Below are 22,313 nucleotides of genomic sequence, written 5' to 3' on the forward strand. Positions count from 1 at the left end.
GGGCGCAGGCGCCCCTCAAATAAATAAAATCTTAAAAAGGGGCACAGACGCCCCTCAAATAAATAAAATCTTAAAAAAAAAAAAGAGAGGCGCCTGGGTGGCTCAGTTGGTTAAGCGACTGCCTTCGGCTTAGGTCATGCTCCTGGAGTCTCGGGATCGAGTCCCGCATCGGGCTCCCTGCTCGGCGGGGAGTCTGCTTCTCCCTCTGACCCTCTTCCCTCTCGTGCTCTCTCTCTCTCAAATAAATAAATAAAATCTTTAAAAAAAAAGATTTTATTTATTTGAGAGAGGGAGACTACAAGCGGTGGGGGAGGGGCAGAGGGAGAGGGAGAAGCAAACTCCCCGCTGAACAAGGAGCCTGATGCAGGACTCGATCCCAGATGGGATCATGACCTGAGCCAAAGGCAGACACTTAACCAACTGAGCCACCCAGGCGTCCTTTTTTGCAGAACTCTTTGTAGAACCATCTGTCATTAGCTATCTGGGTTACTGTTGGAACACTGAACCAGAAGTCATATAAATGTTTTTTTCTTGCATTATAATCTACAGTCCTGAGCTATACACGGGCAGGGGAGATGACTGTACACTGCAGAATAGTTTTAGAAAAATTCAGACTTACTTCTTTCAAATAAGTACAGAATATCTGGTAGTGGCAATAAAGTGTTGCTTGGGTGACAGTGAACACAGAATATGGCCTCAGACAAGTCTTCCCTTTCAACCTTGCTTTTTAGGGCTACAAAATGTAGATAACATTTCTTCCCTTAAAGCAAGTGTTAGTAAACTATTGTCCATGGGCCATATCTGGCCTACCATCTATATTTGTAAATAAAGTTTTATTGGAACACAGCCAAGCTCATTTGTTTACATATTGTCTCTGGCTGATTTTGCACCACAACGGCAGTTGAGTAGTTGTGACAGAGACCTCACAGCCTGCAAAGTTGAAAATATTTATAATCTGGCCCTTTACAGAAAAAAGGTGACAGACTCATATAGATGACTATATGTGGTAGGCACAAGAGACTAGTGCTTCAGAGCACAGGCTTTGGAGTAAGACACGCATGCAGTACAGTCCTGACTCCCCTATTACTAGCTGTGAAACCCTGGGCAAGTTGCTAAACCTCTCTGCTCAGAAAGTGGTAGCTATGATAATTAAATTGTTATTGCTATAGCAGAGGTCACAAACTGAAATTGGCTTATAGGTGTTAGGTTTGGCCAACATAAAGAAATCTCAACTTTTTTTTGAAAGTTGCCAACCTTGGGGCACCTGGGTGGCTCAGTCGGTTGAGCATTTGCCTTCAGCTTGGGTCATGATCCCAGGGTCCTGGGATCAAGCCCCGCACCAGGCTCCTTGCTCAGTGGGGAGCCTGCTTCTCCCTCTACCTGCCATTCCCCCTGCTTGTGCTGGCGTACTCTCTCTCAAATAAATAAATAAAATCTAAAAAAAAGAAAAAGAAAGTTGCCAACCTTTAAATTAAGTACAGGCATACCTGTTTTACTATACTTCACAGACAATTGTGTCCCCCCCCCCAAACTAATGGTTTGTGGCAACCCCATGGCGAGTATATCTATCAGTGTCATTTTTCCAATAGCATTTGCTTACTTCCTGTCTCTGTGTCAGATTTTGGTAATTCTTGCAATATTTTAAACTTTTCATTATTATTTGTTGATCAGTGATCTTTGATGTTACTATATAATTGTTTTGGGGTGCCATGAAACTTGACCACAAAAGATGGTGAACTTCAAGTCTCAAATTTTAAGAAGACTGAAATCATATCATGCATCTTTTCCAACCACAACAGTATGAGACTGGAAATTAATCACAAGAAGAAAACTGAAAAAACACGAAGATGTGAAGGCTAGACAACATGTTACTGAACAAGCAATAGGTCAACGAAGAAATCGAAGAGGAAATAATAGACACAAATGAAAATGAAAACACAATGATTCAAAATCTTTGGGACAGAGTGAAAGCAGTTGTAAGAAGAAAATTTATAGTGATACTATACTGGCTTATCTCAAGAAACAAGAAAAAAATCTCAAACAGTCTAACCTTATGTCTAAAGGAGCTAGAAAAGAACAAAGTCAAAGGTTAATAGAAGATAGGAAATAACAAAGATTAGAGCTTCAAATGAAATTGAGACTAATACATAAACCAATAGAAAAAAAAAATCAATGAAAACCAAGAGCCACTTCTCTGAAGAGTTAAACAGAACGGATAAACCTTTAGCCAGTCTGTCAGGAAAAAAAGAGAAAGGACTCAAGTAAATAAAATCAGAAATGAAAGAGAACATCCAGCACAACAGAAATATAAAGGATTATAAAGAACAGTACAAAACATTACATGCCAACAAACTGGACAACCTAGAAGAAATGGATAAATTCCTAGAAACAGTCTTCTAAACTGAATCAGGAAGAAATAGAAAATCTGAACAGACCAATTATTAGGAATGAAATGAAATTGGTAATCAAAAAAGTACCAACAACAACAACAAAAAGCCCAGGGCCAGATGGATTCACAGTGAATTCTACCAAACATTTAAAGAGATTATTTTCCTCAATCTATTCTAAAAAATAGAAGAGCAAAGAAAGCTTCCAAGTACACTCTAGGAGGCCAGAATTAATCCTTATACTAAAACAAAAGACACTAAAAAAAGAGAAAACCACAGGCAATATCCCTGATGAACAAAGTGCCAAAATTCTGAACAAAGTATTAGCAAACCACATTCAACAAGGATCATTTACCATCATCAAGTAGGATTTTTTTCTGGGGATGCAAGATCAGTCAATATGATACATATCAACAAAATGAAGGATAAAAGTGATATGATCATCTCAGTAGATGCGGAAAAAGCTTTAACAAAATCCAGCATCAGTTGGTGATAAAAACTCTCAATAGAGTGGGTTTACAGGGAACATACCTCAACATAATAAAGGTCATATATGAAAAGCCCACAGCAAACATCATAACTCCATGGTAAAAAATTGAGAACTTTTCCTCTAAGATCAGGAATAAGACAAGGAGAGTGTGCCCACTCTCACAACTTTTATTCAGCATAGTAGTGAGAATCCTAGCCACAGCAATGGGCTAAAAAAAAGATTAAATACTTCCTTACCAATTTGGATGCCTTTTAACTGTCACTATTTGCAGATGTCATAATACTATACATAGAAAACCCTAAAGACTCCACCAAAAAAAAACTATATTAGAAGTACTAAATCAATTCAGTAAAGCTGCAGGACACAAAATTAATACACAGAAATTGGTGGTATTTCTATATACTAATAACATAGTAGCAATAAAGATAAATTAAGAAAGCAATTCCATTTATAACTGCACCAAAAAGAATAAAATACCTAGGAATCAACCAAACTATAAGACATTGATGAAAGAAATTGAAGATGACAAAAACAAACGGAAAGATATTCCATGCTCATGGGCTGGAAGAATTAACACTGTTAAAATGTCCATATGCTCCAAGCAATCTACAGATTCAATGCAGTCCTATAGAAATACCAACAGTATTTTTCACAGGACTAGAATAATACTAAAATTTGTATGGAACCAAAAAGACCCCAAATAGTGAAAGAAATCTTGAAAAATAACAAAGCTGGAGGTAACAGGATCTCAGATTTCAACATACACTACAAAGCTGGAATACCAAAACAGTATGGTACTGACACAAAAATAGACACACAGATCAGAGGAACATAATAGAACCCACAAATAATCCCACACTTATATGGTCAATTAATCTATGACAAAGGAGGCAAGAATATACAATGGGGAAAAAGACACTCTCTTCAATAAATGGTGTTGGGAAAACTAGACAGCCATACAAAAGAATGAAAATGAACCACTTTCTTATACTACATATAAAAATAAACTCAAAATGGATTAAAGACCTAAATGTGAGACCTGAAATCATAAAAATCCTAGAAGAGAGCAGAGGCAGTAATTTTTCTAACATAGGCTGTAGTAGTATTTTTTTCTAGGTATGTCTCCTAAGGCAAGGGAAACAAAAGCAAAAATAAACTATTGGGACTTCCTCAAACTAAGAAGCTTTTTGCATAGCAAAGGAAACCATCAACAAAATGAAAAAGCAGCCTACTGAATGGGAAAAGATATTTGCAAATGATATGTCTGAGAAGGGGTTAATATCCAAAAATACATAAAGAACTTAAACAACCACCAAAAAACCCCAAATAGTAAATGGGTAGAGGACATGAATAGACATTTTTTCCAAAGACAGACATTTGACCAACAGATACATGAACAGATGTTCAGCATCATTAATCACCAGGGAAATGCAAATCACACTTGATCTCAGCCAAAAGGCCGAGAAGCGATTGGGGAAATGCAAATCAAAACCACAAGCAGGTATCACCTTGCACCTTTCAGAATGGCTCATATTAAAAAGACAAGAAATAACAAGTATTGACATGGATGCAGAGGAAAAGGAACTTTTGTGCACTGTTGGTGGAAATGTAAGTTGGTGCAGCCACTGTGGGAAACAGTATGGAAGTTCCTCCAAAAATTAGAAATAGCATATGCTCCAGTAATTCCATGATTGGGTATTTAGAAAACAAAACAAAAACATTAATTTGGGAAAAGATATGTGCACCCCTATATTTATTGCAGCATTATTTACAATAGTCAAGATAGGGAAGTAACCCAAGTGTCCATCAATAGATGAATGCATAAAGAAGATGTGATACACACACACACTGGAATATTAGCCATGAAAAATGAGTTGTTTTTTTTTTTTGCCATTTCAGACAACGTGAGGGTATTATGCTAAGTGAAATAAGTCAGACACAGAAAGAAAAATATAGTATGTTTCACTTATATGTGGAATCTAAACAGAACAGAGTAGACAAAAAGCAGAAACAAACCCATAAGTATAGAGAACTGATGGTTGCCAGAGAGGAGAGGGTGAGGGGATGGACAAAAATGGGTGAAGGGGAGTGGGAGATACAAGCTTCCAGTTGTAGAATGAATAAGTCACAGGGATAAAAGTTGCAGCATTGGGAACATGGTCAAGAGTATTATAATAGCATTATGTGGTTACAGATGGTAGTTACACTTGTGCGGAGCATAGCATAATATATAGACTTGTCAAATCACTGTGTTGTACACTTGAAACTAATGTAACATTGTGTGTCAACTATACTTCAAGAAAATAAATCATAAAATATACTTTAGGAAAAAAAATAAGATGGCCAATTGTGTATCTTATGACTGACTGCTCCATTGACTGGCCATTCCCCTGGCTCTCTCCCTTTCTCCTCAGGCCTTATTCCGTGAGACACAGTAATATCAAAATTATGCCAGTTAATAACCCTATGGTGGCCTTGCAGTGCTCAAGTGAAAGGAAGAGTTGCACGGCTCTCACTTTAAATCAAAAGCTAGAAATAATTAGGCTTAGTGAGGAAGGCAGTGTTGAAAACTGAGATAGGCGAAAATCTGGCCTCTTGCACCAAACAGTTATAGTCAAGTTGTGAACGCAAAGGAAAAGTTTTGAAGGAAATTAAAAGTACTACTCTAGTGAATACATGAATGATAAGAAAGCCAAACAGCCTTATTGCTGAAATGGAGAAGATTTTTGTAGATCAAACCAGCCACAAATTCCCCTAAGCCAAGACCTAATCCAGCGCAAGGCCCTACCTGTCTTCAATGCTGTGAAGACTGAGAGGTTCGGAAGCTGCAGAATAAGAGTATGAAGTTAGCAGAGTTTGGTTCATGAGGCTTAATGGAAGGAGCCGTCTCCAGAATACAAAAGTGCAAAGTGAAGCAGCTAGTGCTGATGTAGAAGCAGCTGCAGCAAGGTATCCAGAAGATGTAGCTGAGATAATTCCTGGGAGTGGCTACACTAAATAACAGATTTTCAATATGGATGAAACAGCCTTCTGTTAGAAGAAGAGTTTATAGCTGGAGAGAAGTCAGTGCCTGCCTTCAAAACTTCAAAGGATAGGCTGACTCTCATTATGGGCTAGAGCAACTGGTGACTCTAAGTTGAAGCCAATGCTCATTTACCATTCCAAAAATCCTAGGGCCCTTAAGGATTATGCTAAATCTACTCTACCTTTGTTCTCTAAATGGAACAGCAAAGCCTTGATGACAGCATATCCATTCACAACATGGTTTACTATTTTAAGCCTACTGTTGAGACCTACTGCTCATTGGCAATGCACCTGGTCACCCAAGAGCTCTGATGGAGATGTACATGATTGATGTTTTTTTGTTTTTGAGAGAGAGAGAGCACGAGCGTGTGTGAGCAGGGGTGGGGGGTGCAAAGGGAGAGAGAGAGAATCTTAAGCAGGCTCCATGCCCAGCACAGAGCTCAACGTGGGGCTCGATCTCACGACCCTGAGATCATGACCTGAGCTAGAAACCAAGAGTCCGGACACTTAACTGACTAAGCCATCCAGGCACCCCTAATGAGGTGGGTGGTGGTGGTGGTTTAAAAGATTAATGTTTTCATGCTTGCTAACACAATATCCATTCTGCAGCCCATGGGTCAAGAGTAATTTTGACTTTCAAGTGTCATTATTTAAGAAATACATTCGTGAGGCTGTAGCTGCCATAGACAGTAATTCTTCTGATGGATCTAGGCAAAGTAAGTCAAAAACCTTTAGAAAGGATTCACCGTTCTAGATGCCATTAAGTACATTCATGATTCATGAGAAAAGGTCAAGATATCAACATGAACAGGAGTTTGGAAAGAAGATGATTCCAACCGTCATGGATGACTTTGAGGGGTTCAGGACTTCAGTGGAGAAAATAACTGCAGACGTGGTGGAAACAGCAAGATAAGAACTAGAAGTGGAGCCTGAAGGTGTGGCTGAAATACTGCAATCTCAGGACAAAATTTAAATGGATGAGGAGGTGCTTCCTATGGATGAACCAAGAAAGTGGTTTCTTGAGATGGAATCTACTCTCGGTGAAAGATTTTTGAAATGACAAAAAATTTGGAAATATCGCATGGTTAGTTGATAAGGCAGAGGCAGGGTTTGAGAGGACTGACTCTAATTTTGAAAGAAGTTCTACTGTGGGTAAAATGCTGTCAGATGGCATCACATGCTACAGAGAAATTGTTTGTGAAAGGAAGAGTCAGTCGATGTGGCAAACTTCACTGTTGTCTTATTTTTAAGAAACTGCCTTGTATGTGTACTTCAATAATAAAAACTAAGAAATAACTACACTTACCATGGCAAACACAGCATAGTGTACAGCATTGTCGAATCACTATGTTGTACACCTGAAAGTAATATAAATGTCAATTATACTTCAATAATAAAAAAATATTGCCACAGCCACCCTAATCTTCAGCAACCACCTTGTTCAGTCAGCAGCCATCAATCCTGAGGCAAGACCCTTCACTAGCAAAAACATTATGAATTGCTAAAAACTCAGATGATGGTTAGCATTTTTTAGCAATAAAGTACATTTTAACTATGGTGTGTACATTTCTTTTTAGACCATGCTGTTGCACATTTAAGACTATAGTATGCTATAAACATAACTTGTTTTGGTAAACATGATTTTTATATGCACTAGGAAATAAAAAAATTCATTCAACTTACTTTATTGTGATATTTGCTTTATGGAGGTAGTCTGGAACCAAACCCACAATATCTGCAAGGAATGTCTGTGTAAGGATATTGTACATAAAAATCCTAAGTTTCAGTTTCTTTTGAAAACCCAGGAGCTCTAGCAACACTGGGTTTGTCATACCACATGACAGACATCAGCTGGAGCTAAGAAGAAACCACCTTCTTCAGACATAGCATGTGCTCTTCACCGCACCACCATCCCCACCACTCCTCACTGCCTCCACCTAGCTGTCTTCACTTACTCAGTTCATTTGGCTGCCTCCCACAGGCACTGGATCTTGTGGCACTTAAACAGTACTACTTTTACCTTGCTTATATATAATGTTTGCTTATCACGAACACTTTAATATTAATACATCCAGCAAAGGAGAACTTGAGCCAAGAATCTGTGTGAATTACCAGAAATTTCAAATCCGTCAAGTCCAAGATGAGGCATGACTTCAAATACCTTGCCTGCCTTCACACGGACATCCTATAACAGATTGGAAAGATTGGTATTGTGATCCAGTGTCCCTTCCCCATCTCTCCTTGAAGTATAGAGAACTCACTAGAATTTAGTACTACTAAAGGAATAAGAACATAAGGGAGGATCTGGTAATTATTTGTTGAGACTATTTCAGGGCATTCAAAGAATAGTCTTAAAAAGAGACACATAATAGGGGCGCCTGGGTGCCTCAGTTGGTTAAGTGTCCGACTCTTGATTTCAGTTCTGGTCATAGGGTCCTGAGCTCAAGCTCCAAATCAGGCTCCCTGCTCAGTGGGGAGTCTGCTTGTCTCCCTCTCCCTCTGCCCTTCCCCCTGCTCGTTCTCTGTCTCTTTCTTTCAAATAAACACGTAAATCTTAAAAAAAAAAAAAAAAAAAAAAAGACACATAATAGAAGGCTGGTCAAATCCTGTGAGCATAGTTACTTCTTAGTGAAAATAAGGAAATTGGGCTGATGGTCAGATGCTTAATAATGAAGCCACATTTACTGTGCATCTCGGGTGTGTGCCTGGCCTTGCAGACGGTGGACCACAGTGTTTCAGAGCTTTAACTCTGAAGTTAGAGGTAGGTTCCCATCTTGGCTGTGCCCCTAGCTAGCTGAGTAACCAGGGGCAAGTGATCTAAGCTCTCTGAGCTTAAGTTTCTCCACCTATAAGATGGAAATAATAGTATCTGTCTCATAGGGTGAAGACTGAATAAGATGTAATGCACTTAGCATAGCACCTGACATGTAGAAGTACTCAATAATTATGAACCATTAGTTTTTAGTTTAATCCTCACAACAGCCCTGCTAGATAGGTAGTGATACTGCCATTTTACATAGGAAGAAAGGTGATATGTGAAGGCCACACAGCTGGTAATAAGAAAGCTGAATTTGGTATGACTTTAAAGCTCATGTTCTTTCCAGTACACTTTGCTTCCCTTTTTAATTGAATGCCTATTACTGGAGACCCCTCAAGACATTTTTCTGGTAGGATCCAATTTATCTAGATAAACTTGCATGTGCCCCAGGGAAGCTCCTGCAGTAATGGTCAACTAGACACTCTGCTTCTGTTTTTATAACACACAGAACCCCTGTCTTACCACACCTACCACAAATTTTCAGAATCAGAATCTCAGGGGGTGGTGTGAAGGCACATGTATTTTAAAAACAATGCCCTGGATGACCTCTGTGGGGCAGTGCTCTCATTAGGAACACTATGTACTTGGACATTCTGCCCCCACCAACCCCCCCCCCCCCCCCCCCCCCCCCCCCTCCTGTTAAATCTGTCCATTTTCTACCTTGGGTCTTTCTCCATTCATTTGGCTGTTTTCCTGCCAGGAGACTGGCATCTGCCCCCTTTCCCCCTCACTGAGTTGGCATTCACCAAACACTAGCCCTTGGCCCACAGCAAACTCCTGTATGCTGTGGCAGAAGGAAGCAAGAGGTGGTACCTATCTTCTGGGTGACCGGCTCTGGGAAAGGAAAGAGGGAAGACTAAGTTACCATGCACTAAAGGCCCGGAGGGTGGGCGAGTTTCCAGAGAAGGCCACTTTGGTGGGGGTCCTATAATTGGGAGACCTGTCCTATGGGATCTGACTGAACTCTGTCTGCCCTCTTTCTGTCCTAGGCTCTGGAAGAAGATCTGAACCAGAAGAAGCGAGAACAGGAGATGTTCTTCAAAATGAATGAGGAGACAGAATGCCTGAACCCTACCACCCCAAATAAGGCCACCAAGTTCTTCCCCTACAGCTCTGTGGATACTTCTTAACAGCCAGCTGGGGCTGGGGCTGCAGGGTGGGGGGCTTCCAAGGCCCACCCATTCTCTGTGAACAAGTAACTCAGGACCCCCCCTTCCCTCTTGCTTCCATGACAACTTGAATCCAGCCCCTTGCCTTGTGCTACCCCAGCTGTGCCCAACAGACTCATGCTAGTGTTCCTTAATTCTCGCTCTCTTATGGCGGGCGAGGTTTTATGATGTGTGGCCTGATCCTAATGTATGTCCTGTTTGAGCCCCACATCTCTCCAAGTTGTCAGTGACCTGGGCTGCTAGTGGGGTCAGGGTCCAGGAGGAATGGTGTTCTGCAGCCTTGAGGCCCTCTTGTTTGCTGAAACACCCGTTTTGCTGTCTGTGGGCACAAAGTGCTGCCGCTGGTTATGATGAGTTTGTCCATATTGTGATTCTTGCCAGCTTTTCAGCCATTCCTTCTAGTATCAGACAAAAACCATGACTCTTAGCAGCCCTTTTGGTTCCTAGTGAAGCCCACCCTGCAGCCAGCTGCTCAGGGGGTGCCCTCATCCTTCCAGTAACCCCCGATTTACTTTTCTCTTGAGACAAGGCCATATCTACAACAGTGGGATCGAGGAGAGCCTGAACTGTTCATTCTGCTGGTCTTGGGTGTTTCGTGCCATCTTGTGCCCCCCCGCCTTACCTGACACATCTGCATACACATACATAGGGCTTGGCTCCCTGGCATTACCCAGGCTTGCCTCTGCCCTAGGCCTCTTGTGCCAGGTGGGTTGAAACACATTCACTGCCTGAGCCTGTGCCACTGAGCATGTGTAGGTGAAGCCACTGGTGTGAAGCGTGCTGGGTGCTGGCATAAATGGTACAGGCTGAGCTGCCAGTCTGTGATTCCCTTTGGCCCCCAAATAGGCTCCTGTGTTCAGGGGTAAATTCCGTACCACACAAGACTGTGCCTAGGCTATTGCTGTCTCACACCTGCCCATCCTGTCTGCAGGTGATATGGGAAGGCTGCTTCCCTCTGCCTCTCCTAGCAGGAGCCTGGCCTTACACTGGAGACACCGGCTGGTGGTCACTGGGATTTCTGTTGAGGAAGAAAAAGCCTCAAGGAGAAATGTAATGCTTCCTGTCCCCAGCAACACAGCGGATGCAAAGCTTCTGTATCTCAGATGGAATCCTGGGCCTTTGGGTTACTCAGCTGGCCTCCAACAGATTCTGATTCCCACAGGCTGCTGGATGTAGATAACCTAGTAAAAGTCATGCTTAAACAGGCATTCAGTTTATCTACAAAGAAAACTTTGTTCACTTTGATTTCTAACTTGAAACAAATATAAATGAATGGCTTCGATAGGAAGATACCTGCTTTAAAACAAAACCGAAGGTGATTTTGAGGAATCCCATGGGTGATATATTAAGTCTGGGTACCATTTTGCTGGTGATGGAGTGGCTAAGATCCAGGGACGATGTTTTCCTTCACTCCTAAATGTTTAAGGTTTGATGCTTGGTCCTAAAGCAATTCTCTTGAAGTTTTTGTGGCGCTGGTTAGAACTGGATCTTGGGGAGGGTGGGTAGCCATGCAACAAGAAGAGACTCGGGGTTCCCAAGGCTTATGTATACAGTGGAGATGCTCTGGGGGCTGTGGGGAGGCAGGGGTCCTCTTAAGTTAGTGAACATTCAGCTTGTCTGCTTCAGTATTTGACCCAGATGGGACAGTTTTCTCGTCTCACACATGTGAGATAAGGGAAACCATCGGCCCCTTCTATTCCTTTTGGTGCACAGGTACTGGGAAAATGTGAACTAGCAGCAGTGTAATTACAGAACATTGACAGAGTTCCACCAGACAAGGCCAGCACTGGCAAATGGTCAGGCAGGGCTGATACTGGCTTTGTTTACAATATTGCCTTTTGCAGCCTGGGGTGTGAGAGAGAGTATTCAGGTGAAATGCCCACGGTTCAGATGAAAGTCTTTGATCATTCCCCTATTTGGCTCATCATTTACATGACTTAAGGATTTGCTCCTTCCCTGTTCCGTGCTGCCCAAGGCCTGATAGCTCCCTTGTCTTTTCTGGAGGGGGGCTGGTTGGGTCCTCCAGCCTCATGATGGAGCCAGCGTGCATACCCATCAGTGAGAAGGCCCACACAGTATTCCTCGTGCCCTGTGCTAATGTTTCCTCTGTAAGGGACAGATGGAACTGTTCCTCGTTTTCAGTCTGTTTTTGGCAGAGTAAATATAACTAACTTATATTTTCCCTTTATAAAGGATAGAAGTTATTTTTATGTCATTTCAAAACTTTATACAGAACTTTTGTAAAATTTTCTCTGCAAACTTTAACTGCAAGAATGTAAATATGCTTCTAATAAAACAACAAGGTGAGAGACTATTTGCATTTGTGGTTGTTCTCTTAGATCAGGGTGGAAACAGCAGGGCAAACTTATCCACATCTGCCAGGCGAGAAAGGGTTTACTACCTCTCTGAGTCACACAGCCAGTCAGACTTTGGGGTGGGTTTCTGTTTTGTAAGAAGTTATGTGTACGTGTGTGTGTGCGCGCGCGCGCGCTCTACAGACATTTAACAACATTAACATTCTCATTAACATCAAACCCCAGGAGTTTTCACATGTTAGCTTATTAAATCCTTTTAACAACCTGTGAGGAAAACCTTGTCATTCCTATTTTATAGACGAGGAAATGGACACAGCAAGGGGAAGGTTGGGCCAAACTTCACAATACTGGTAAATGATGCCTATGAAATTCAAACTTAGACCTAGAGGTGCTGTTTCCACCACACCTCCTCTCCTACTTGCAGCTGCCCATTACACACTCAGTAAGAGTCACTGTATTTAAATGCATTTTTCCGCCATGCCTCTGAAGCCCCATTCAGGGGTTCCTAATCTGGGGTCCACAGACCTCCCCTATCACCAACAAGGGATCAGAGGGTAGAATTTAGGGTGTCTTTGTACCTGGATGGGAAAAGATTTGGTTTTTAGTTTGAGTAACCTCTAACTGAAATTCAGTACTTCCTGTCTGTATGGATGTAGGCAACCAACTCTAGTAGTATAAGCAGTAAGACCGCTGTGCAGACATCTCAAAATTTTTGTTCATCACTTTGAAATAACAGTAGTTATTAGACATCACTAGATCCTGTTATGTAAGACTGAGATGTGTGTATCACATTATATATACATACATATCACATCTATAAGCAATATATGTTTTCTAACATTCTGATACCTACATTTCATTATGACTGTTTCACTTGTAATCTATGTGCTTTATATTGTAGATCTGACAATACTATTCTTAGAAGCGTTTTACATTCTTTATGGAATGCCTTAAAATTAAGGACCCCTACTTTGTCTGCAGCCCTGAGCTGTCACTGTCCTAAAAACCTACTGACCAGCAGGTGGCGGTCCACTGTCAGGGTATCCCATAGGTCTGTGAACTCAGTGTGTTGGGAGATGGGGGTGCAAGCAGACCAGTAGCTGGCATGCCTCCCATTAAGGGACAGAAAAGTGACTGAAATTCCCAGGAAAAAGGATTCATGAAACGGGTGAAGAAGAAATGCATCAAGGGATACATGGAACTTGAGAAATGAGATCATTCCACTTGAACTGATACCACTTATGTACTATGTGCTAGAGATGCTGAAATGAGTAAGACATTGACATTGCCTTCAAAATACTTGCCCTGCCGAGGAAACAGACCTGGAGAAGCAGAGCGTCTGTTCGGGCTGATGCAGCCTCAGAGAACCAGGAAAGAGCTACCAGAGGTGGGGACACTGAGTCTTGGAGGACAAACTACTATGTGCCAGAACACATTCAGGGCCTGGGGTATGAGTGGTTTATGAGCCATGAGGCTGGAGAGAACAGGGCCAGACCGGCATGCCTGGGCTCAGAGTGACCCTTTCCAACCCAAGGGCAGTAAGAAGTCTGGAAAGGAGTTTACTCAGGGAAAGGACAGTTGAAATCATGACAGTAGCAACTCAACAGACCAGCTGCGGAGAGAGAATGTTGACGTTGAAGTGAATGATGGCCTACAAAGGTTGGAGGCTTTAGGAAGGAATGGACAGACTGCAGGCTCCATAAGGGCAGGGAATAAGACTCTACCTGATCCCTAAACAGCCAGGTCCCAGCATGTTGCAACACTGAGATACTGTCTGGGCCCCTTGTGCCAGCAAGGGTCTGAAAAGGGAGCAGCAGCGATCTGGGGGCTGAAGACTGGATATATATTAACCCACTGTGGTATCAGAGATGTTGACTAGGTCTGATTAACCACTGTGTTGATAGTTAAAAACATCACTTCCAGTGATGGCAGACGAGGTAATTCAGACCAGTCCTCTAAAATTGAGGACAATTAGAAAAGCTCGGCAGAAATACTAAACATGTCTACTAGAAGGTACAAGAGATCTATAAGATAGTGAAGACTTAAAAAGTCAGGACTGAAGCAAGTAGAGAAGGCCAAAGAGATGATTCTGGTATTTTACCCTGAGAGCATTTGCTGATCCTAGAGAGGGGACAAATCTGGAGCTGGCCAAAATGCCAGGATCTCTGCAAGGGGAGCTTGTACATGTAGTCAGTGCACTGGTTATGTCTGGTGCCCCAGTTTTGGGGGCTGCTTCCCACAGGATGCCTCTTGATTGCCTGAATCTGGGGGCTAGGGGAAGGTTGTGTTCCAGCGTCCCTCCAGACTATAACAATCAGTTCTTGGCAGACTACCACCCCCAAAACACTACTGCACAGACAGTAGACTGAAACACACCCCCAGTCTTTCTGTGAAAGAAGTGTGTATGTTTTTCCTGGAGCTTTTGCCTGAGGCACAGGCTTCCAGGTTTAGCACACATCTAGAGGCCTATAGAGATGCTCTCAGGGAATGTAGGCTGGGGGACACAACCTTTGTGCTCTCCCTCTGCCTTGTTCCAGCTCTCCAGTATCTCCCAGAAAGGAGAATATACACTTGTCTGGAGCCCTGATTTTTGCTAATGTCATCTATGGAACACCTCCAGATCACCTAGTCTGGTGGCTAGCAGGGTTCATGCTTGTGGTCCCACAGTACTATATATATTTGCATACTCAAAAGCTGCTACCTGAAGGTCTGGCTTCCAATCAGCCTGAATTTAGGTGCTGAGATCCTCCACTTTAGGGCAGATAGAACTTGGCACACCCCCAACAATGGGAGCTTTATATTAAAAATAAGACAGGCTGCTTGGAATCTTAAAGGTTCAAGAGCCTACCAAGAGCTAGACAAGGCTGAACAATAACACTCATCTCTTAAACAAGGCCACTCCTTTAAGACTGGAAGAGGTAGGTGTTTCACTTAATACATAGAAACAAACACAGAGTCAAGCAAAATCAGGAAACAGAGGAATATATTCTAAACAAAAGAATAAGATAAAACAGGAAAAAACCTTAATGAAATGTGTAAGTAATTTACTTGATAAAGAGTTCAAAGTAATGGTCATAAAGATGCTCACCCAATTTGGGAGATGAATGATGCTCACTCAACTTGGGAGAAGAATGGATGAACACAGTGAGAACTTTAACAAATGGATAGAAAACACGAGAAAGTACCAAATAAGAAGTCACAGAGCCGAAGAATATAATAATTCAACTGAAAAATACACTACAAGGGCTCAACAGCAAACTAGATGAAGCAGAAAAAAGATCAGTGAACTCAAACACAGAGTAGTGGAACTCCCCAGAGCAGCAAAAAGAAAAAAAGAATTTAAACAGTGAACATAGCTTAAGGGATTTATAGGACAACATCAAATGGATTAACATTTGCATTATAGAGGTCCCAGAAAGAGAAGAGAGAAAGGTGCAGAAGTTTTTCTTGAAGAAATAAAGGTTCAAAATTTCCCTAACCTGGGGAAAGACATGGACATAGAGATCCAGGAAGCCAGAGAGTTCCAAAGAAGATAAACTCAAAATGACCCACACCAAGACAAATTATAATTAAAATGTCAGAAGTTTAAGACAAGGAGAGGAATCTCAAAAGCAGCAAGAGAAAAATTTGTTAGGCACAAAGGAACCCCCATTAGACTATCAGCAGATTTTTCAGCAGAAACATTGCAGATCAGAGGGAGTGGCATGATACATTCAAAGTGTAGGAAAAAAAAAATCTTCCAACCAAGAATACTCTACTTATTATTTAGAATTGAAGGAGAGCTAGTTTTTTAGATGAGCAAGGCTAAAGGACTTCATCATTATTAACCTAACCTTAGAAGAAATGTTAAATGTACTTTTTAGCCTGAAAAGAAAGGGTGCCAATTAGTAACAAGAAAACATGAAAGAATAGATCTCACCGGAAAAGTAAATATATAGTAAAGGTAGTGGATTAATCACTTGTAAAACTAGTATGAAGGTTAAAGAATAAGTAGTAAAAATAACTGTAACTATGATAATTAGTCAAGTGATACACAAGATAAATGTAAAATTGTGACAACAAAAACATAAAACATAGGCTGGGGAGAGTAAAAACACACAGCTTTAAAATGCATTCAAACTTAAGTTATTATCAATTTAAAACAGATTCTTATGAATATATGAATATGTTATATGCAAGCCTCATGGTAACCACAAAGCAAATACCTATAATAGATACAGAGAAGATAATAAGTAAGGAACCTGAGCATACCACTAAATAAAGTCATTAAGCCAAAAGGAAGACAGCAAGAGAAGAAGAGATAAAAACTGCAAAACAATCAGGAAACAATGAACAAAATGACAATAGGTACATACCTATCAATAATTATTTTAAATATAAAAGGACTAAATTCTCCAATCAAAAGACAGAGAGTAGTTGAATGGATAAAAACAATAAAACCCATCCACATGGTGCCTACAAGAAACTCACTTCATATGTAAGGACACACACAGACTGAAAGTAGAGGGATAAAAAAGGATGTCCCACACAAATGGAAACCAAAATAAAATTGGGGTAGGGATATATAAATAAAACAACACTTCAGGGGCACCTGGGTGGCTCAGTCAGTTAAGCATCTGCCTTTGGCTCAGGTCATGATCTCAGGGTCCTGGGATCAAGGCCCGTGTTGGGTTCTCTGCTCAGCGGGGAGTCTGCTTCTCCCTCTGCCCCTACCCCTGCTTGTGCTCACTCTCTCTCTTTCAAATAAATAAAATCTTTAAAAAAAAACCACTTTAAAACAAAGATTGTAATAAGAGACAAGGACATTACATAATGATAAAGGACTCAACTCAACAAAAAGATATAACTTTTGTAAATATTTATGCACCCGACACAGGAGCACTAAAACATACAAAGGAAATATTAACATACCTAAAGGGAGGGACATCTGGATGGCTCAGTTTGTTAAGTGTCTGACTCTTGATTTCAGCTCAGGTCATGATCTCAGGGTTGTGAGATTGAGCCCCGCATTGGGCTCTGCGCTGGGCGTGGAGCCTGCTTAAGATTCTCTCTCCCTCTGACCTTCCCCAGCTCTCTCTAAAATAAATAAATAAATAGAAAAAAAGAAGAATTAAAACAAAACCAAAAAACATACCAAAGGGAGAAATAGCAAAATAATAATAGTAGGGGACGTTAATGTACCACTTACATCAATGGATAGATCATCCAGAGAGAAACTCAATAAAAAAACATTAGCTTTAAATAACATGTTAGACCATATAGATTTAATAGATATATATACAATATTCCATCCAAAAGCAACAGACAATGCATTCTTCTCAAGCACACATGGAACGTTCTCCAGGATAGATCACAGTTTAGTCCACAAAACAAGTCAATAAATTAAGGAGACTAAAATCATATCAAGTATCTTTTCCAACTGCAATGGTATGGAACTAGAAATCAATTACAAGAAGAAAACTGGAAAATTCACAACTATGTAGAGATTATACCACATGCTACTGAAAAACCAATGGGTCAAAGAAAAACAAGAGAAATTAAAAAAATACCTTGAGACTAATGAAAATACAGTATCCCCAAATTTATGGGATGCAATAAAAGTAGTTCTAAGAGGGTAACTCATACTAATAAAGGCCTCTATCAAGAAACAAGAAAGATCTCAAATAAATGACATCTAAAGGAACTAGAAAAAGAAGAGCCCAAAGTTAGTAGAGGGTAGGATATAACAAAGATCAGAGTACAAATAAATGAAAGAGAAACTAAAAAACCAATAGAAAAGATCAATGAAACTAAGAGCTTGAAAAGGTAAAAATGGCAAACCATTAACTAAGCTTAGACTTATCAAGAAAAAAAGAAAGGGTTCAAATAAAATGAAAAAGGAGACATTACTGATACCACAGAAATACAAACATCATCAAAATGAACAACCTAAAAGGAAAAATTCCTAGAAATGTACAACCTTAGAAGACTGAATCATGAAGAAATAGAAAGTCTGAATATATCAATTACTAGTGAGGAGATTGAATCAGTAATAAAAAACCTCCCGACAAATGAAAGTCCAGGACTAGATGGTTTCACTGGTGAATTCTACCCATCCTAAGAATTAATACCAAACCTCTCAAACTCTTCTGAAAAACAGAAGGGGAGAGAAAACTTCCAAACTCATGTTGTGAGGCCAAATATTACCCTAATACCAAAACCAGATGAAGATTCCACAATAAAATTACAGGCCAATATCACTAATGAACACAGATGCAAAAATCCTCAACAAAACATTAGCAAACCAAATTCAACAATATATGAAAAGGATCATATGCCACCATCAAGTGGGATATATTCTAGGGATGCAAAGATGGTGTAATACCCATAAATCATCAAGATACACATTAACAAAATGAAGGATAAAAATCATATGGTCATCTGAATAGATGCAGAAAAATTCAACATCTCTTCATGATAAAAACTCTCAAAAAAGAGGGAACATACCTCAACATATAAAGGTCATAATATGACAAGCCCACAGCTAATATCACACTTAACAATGCCTTTAAGATCAGGAACAAGAGAAGGATGCCCATTCTTGCCAGTTTTTTTCAACACAGTACTGTAACTCTTAGAGCAATTAGGCAAGAAAAAAATAATAAAAGGCATCCAAATTGGTAAGGAAGAATAAAATGATCACTATTCGCAGATAACATGATATTATATGTAGAAAACCCTAAAGATGCCACCAAAAAAAAAAAAAATCTTATTAGAACTAATAAATTCAAGGGGCGCCTGGGTGGCTCAGTTGGTTAAGCTCCTGACTCTTGATTTTGGTTCAGGTCATGATCTTGGGGTTGTGAGACTGAGCCTGGTATTGGGCTCTGTGCTCAACAGGGAGTCTGCTTGAGATTCTCTCCCTCTCCTCCTCTAGCTCTCTCTCAAAAATAAATAAATCAATGAATCTTAAAAAAAACTAATAAATTCAGTAAAAAAAATAAATTACAGGATAAAATTAATATGCAAAAAAGTGTCTACACACTAATAACAAACTATCTGAAAGAGAAATTAAGAACACAATCCCATTTACAATTGTATGAAAAAGAATAAAATACCTAGGTATAAATTGAACCAAGGAGGTAAAAGACCCATACACTGAAATCTATAAGACACTGATGAAAGAAAATGAAGATGACACAAATAAATGGAAAGATATTCCATGCTCATGGATTGGAAGAATATTGTTAAAATGTCCACACTATCCAAAGCAATCTACAGATTTAATATAATCCCTATCAAAATTTCAGTATCATTTTTTACAGGAATTTAACCAACAACCTTAAAATTTGTACGGGACCACAAAAGACTTCGAATAGCAACAATAATCTTGAGAAAAAAGAAAAAAGCTGGAGGCATCACAGTTCCTGATTTCTTTTTTTTTTTTAAAGATTTTATTTATTTATTTGAGAGAGAATGAGAGATGGAGAGCACAAGAGGGAAGAGGGTCAGAGGGAGAGGCAGACTCCCTGCTGAGCAGGGAGCCCAATGTGGGACTCGATCCCGGGACTCCAGGATCATGACCTGAGCCGAAGGCAGTCGCTTAACCAACTGAGCCACCCAGGTGCTCCACAGTTCCTGATTTCTAACTATATTACAAGGCTAAAACAATCAAAACAGTATGGTGTTGGCATAAAAACAGACACATAGATCAATGGAACAGAATAGAGAGCCCACACATAGATGGTCAATTAAGTTATGACAAAGGACACAAGAATAACAATGGGAAAAGGACAGTCTCTGTAGTAAATGATGCTGGAAAAACTGAACAGTCACAAGGAAAAGAATGAAACTAGATTACTATCTTACATTATATACAAAATTAACTCAAAATGGATAAGAAGGCTTGAATATAATACCTGAAACCATTAAACTTTTAGAGGAAAACATAGGCAGTCCACTCCTTGACACTGGTCTTGATGATTTTTTGGACCTGACACCAAAAGCAAAGGAAACAAAAACAAAAATGAACTCGTGGAATTACATCAAACTACAAACCTTCCGTACAGCAAAGGAAATTATCAACAAAATGAAAGGCAACCTAGTGAATGAAAAAAAATTTGCAAATCATATATGATAAGGAGTTAAAAATCCAAAATATATAAAAAACTCATACAACTCAATAGCAAAAAACAATCTGAATAAAAAATGGGCAGGGATGAGGCGCCTGGGTGGCTCAGTCGTTAAGCGTCTGCCTTCGGCTCAGGTCATGATCCCAGAGTCCTGAGATCGAGCCCCACATTAGGCTCTCTGCTCAGCGGGAAGCCTGCTTCTCCCTCTCCCACTCCCCCTGCTTGCGTTCCCTCTCTCGCTGTCAAATAAATAAAATCTTAAAAAAAAAAATTGGGCAGGGGACCTGAACACATTTTTCCAAAGACACACAGATGGCCAACAGGTACATGAAAATATGATGAACATCACTAATCATCAGGGAAATGCAAATAAAAATTACAATGAGATATCACCTCATACCTGTTAGAATGGTTATTATATCAAAAGACAAGAAACAGCAACTGTTGGTGAGGATGTGGAGAAAAAGGAACCCTCGTACACTGTTGGTGGGAATGTAAATTGGTACAGCCACTGTGGAAAACAGTATGGAGGTTCCTTTAAAAAATATATACTAACCATATGATTCAGCAATTCCACTTATGGGTATTTATCCAAAGGAAATGAAAACACTAACTTAAAAAGATACACCCCCCCATGTCTGCTACAGCATTATTTACAATAATCAAGATATGGAAACAACCTAAGGGTCTATCAGTGGATGAATGAATGGATAAAGAATATGTGGTATGTGAGTATGTGTACGTGTATACACATAATGAAGTACTATTCATTCATAAAAAACATAAAATCTTGCTATTTGCAATGAGATAGACCTTGAAGACATTATGCTAAGTAAAATAAGTCAAAGGGAAATGCTGTATGATCTCACTTATATGTGGAATCTAAACAATACAAAAGGAAAACAACAAAACACAACCCAAAGCTCACAGATACAGAGAACAGATTGGTGGTTGCCAGTGGTGGGGATGGGGGTTAGATGAAATGGATGAAGGTGGTCAAATATACAAACTTCCCATTATAAAATAAATAAGTCATGGGGATATAATGTAGAGCACAAAGAGTACAGTTAATAATACTGTATTGCATATTTGACAGTTGTGAAAGGAGTAGCTCTTTAAAGTCCTCATCATAAGAAATAATTTTTTCTAACTATTGTTAAAGTCAAACACAAATAAAGACCAGACTTCAAAATTCTCTGGACAGACAAAACTAGTTTAGTCATATAGGCAAAGCTTAATTTATTTTGCAAGGCAAGTGAGGCTAACTTGACATGGGACACTTCTTACTTGTGCCTCTGAAAATGATAAATGAAACTTAAATTGATCCCAAAACTGATATGAGATAATCACTAACCAATTCCCTTTCTTTTAAGAAAATTCTAATACTGTAACCAGTCATTACCTCTATAATACATAAGCTGCTTTATAATCATATACCTCTGAGCCTCCTTCCATGCTTTGATTGGAAAGCCTCTGGCTTGCAAACTGTCTTTGGTGTAAACACAATATACTTTTACTAATAGTACTTCAGGGATTCATTGGTTTTAGGTCGATTTTTTTTCCCTGAACTTCTGGCTCCATGGTGTCAGAAGTGGGATCCAAAGAAGCTACCCAATGACTCCAAGTAAGGTGAGCAACCAGGTGCTGTATCCACACACCACAATGGGCTCAATGATTTCTCACTGACTCTGGAGTTTGAGGGTATATCTTTCTTGATCTGAACTCCACTATCTGTTCTGGGCTCTCCAGCTTCACTGTGTACATTTGCTTTCTGTTTTTGTTGAAGCTATTCGGTAAGTCACCCTTCTGTATGTAAAGGGAAAAACCCATGATTCTCGATTTTACACCATGGTACAATTACTGGGGCCCCCAGAGATGATTTGTGTTAGGGACTCTAAAGGCAAAGATGTGTTCTACCTGGTCTGAAACTCTCTCTGTCCTATAAAGACTCCTCCCTTTTATAATGTATAGCCACTATAGATGAGGATCTTGTGTACTT

The 22,313-nt window shown here is 40.0% G+C and overlaps 1 protein-coding gene and 1 long non-coding RNA gene across 9 annotated transcripts in view; one reads left to right on the plus strand and one right to left on the minus strand.

Moving 5' to 3' along the window:
* Positions 1-12,202, plus strand: part of STK10 (serine/threonine kinase 10) — a 117,793-nt gene extending 105,591 nt beyond the window's left edge. The window contains exon 19 of the mRNA XM_025867035.2: positions 9,709-12,202. Within this exon, the coding sequence (XP_025722820.1) occupies positions 9,709-9,849 (141 nt within the window). The 3' untranslated portion in view covers positions 9,850-12,202. The remainder of the gene's footprint in view (positions 1-9,708) is intronic.
* Positions 1-22,313, minus strand: part of LOC112820071 (uncharacterized) — a 64,213-nt gene that overhangs the window by 12,387 nt on the left and 29,513 nt on the right. For 6 of the 8 annotated variants that reach the window (XR_003207034.2, XR_012377241.1, XR_003207035.2 and 3 more), the window contains one exon: positions 17,115-17,279. This is a non-coding gene — a long non-coding RNA (uncharacterized lncRNA). Of the gene's footprint in view, positions 1-17,114; positions 17,280-20,101; positions 20,176-22,313 lie in introns of all 8 variants that reach the window. The other 2 variants (XR_012377236.1, XR_012377237.1) reach the window with 1 other exon arrangement.

The sequence above is a fragment of the Callorhinus ursinus genome, unplaced genomic scaffold (genome assembly GCF_003265705.2).
Source record: "Callorhinus ursinus isolate GAN/ISIS: 27379988/994484 unplaced genomic scaffold, GSC_fseal_2.0 scaffold3, whole genome shotgun sequence".
NCBI lineage: Eukaryota > Metazoa > Chordata > Mammalia > Carnivora > Otariidae > Callorhinus > Callorhinus ursinus.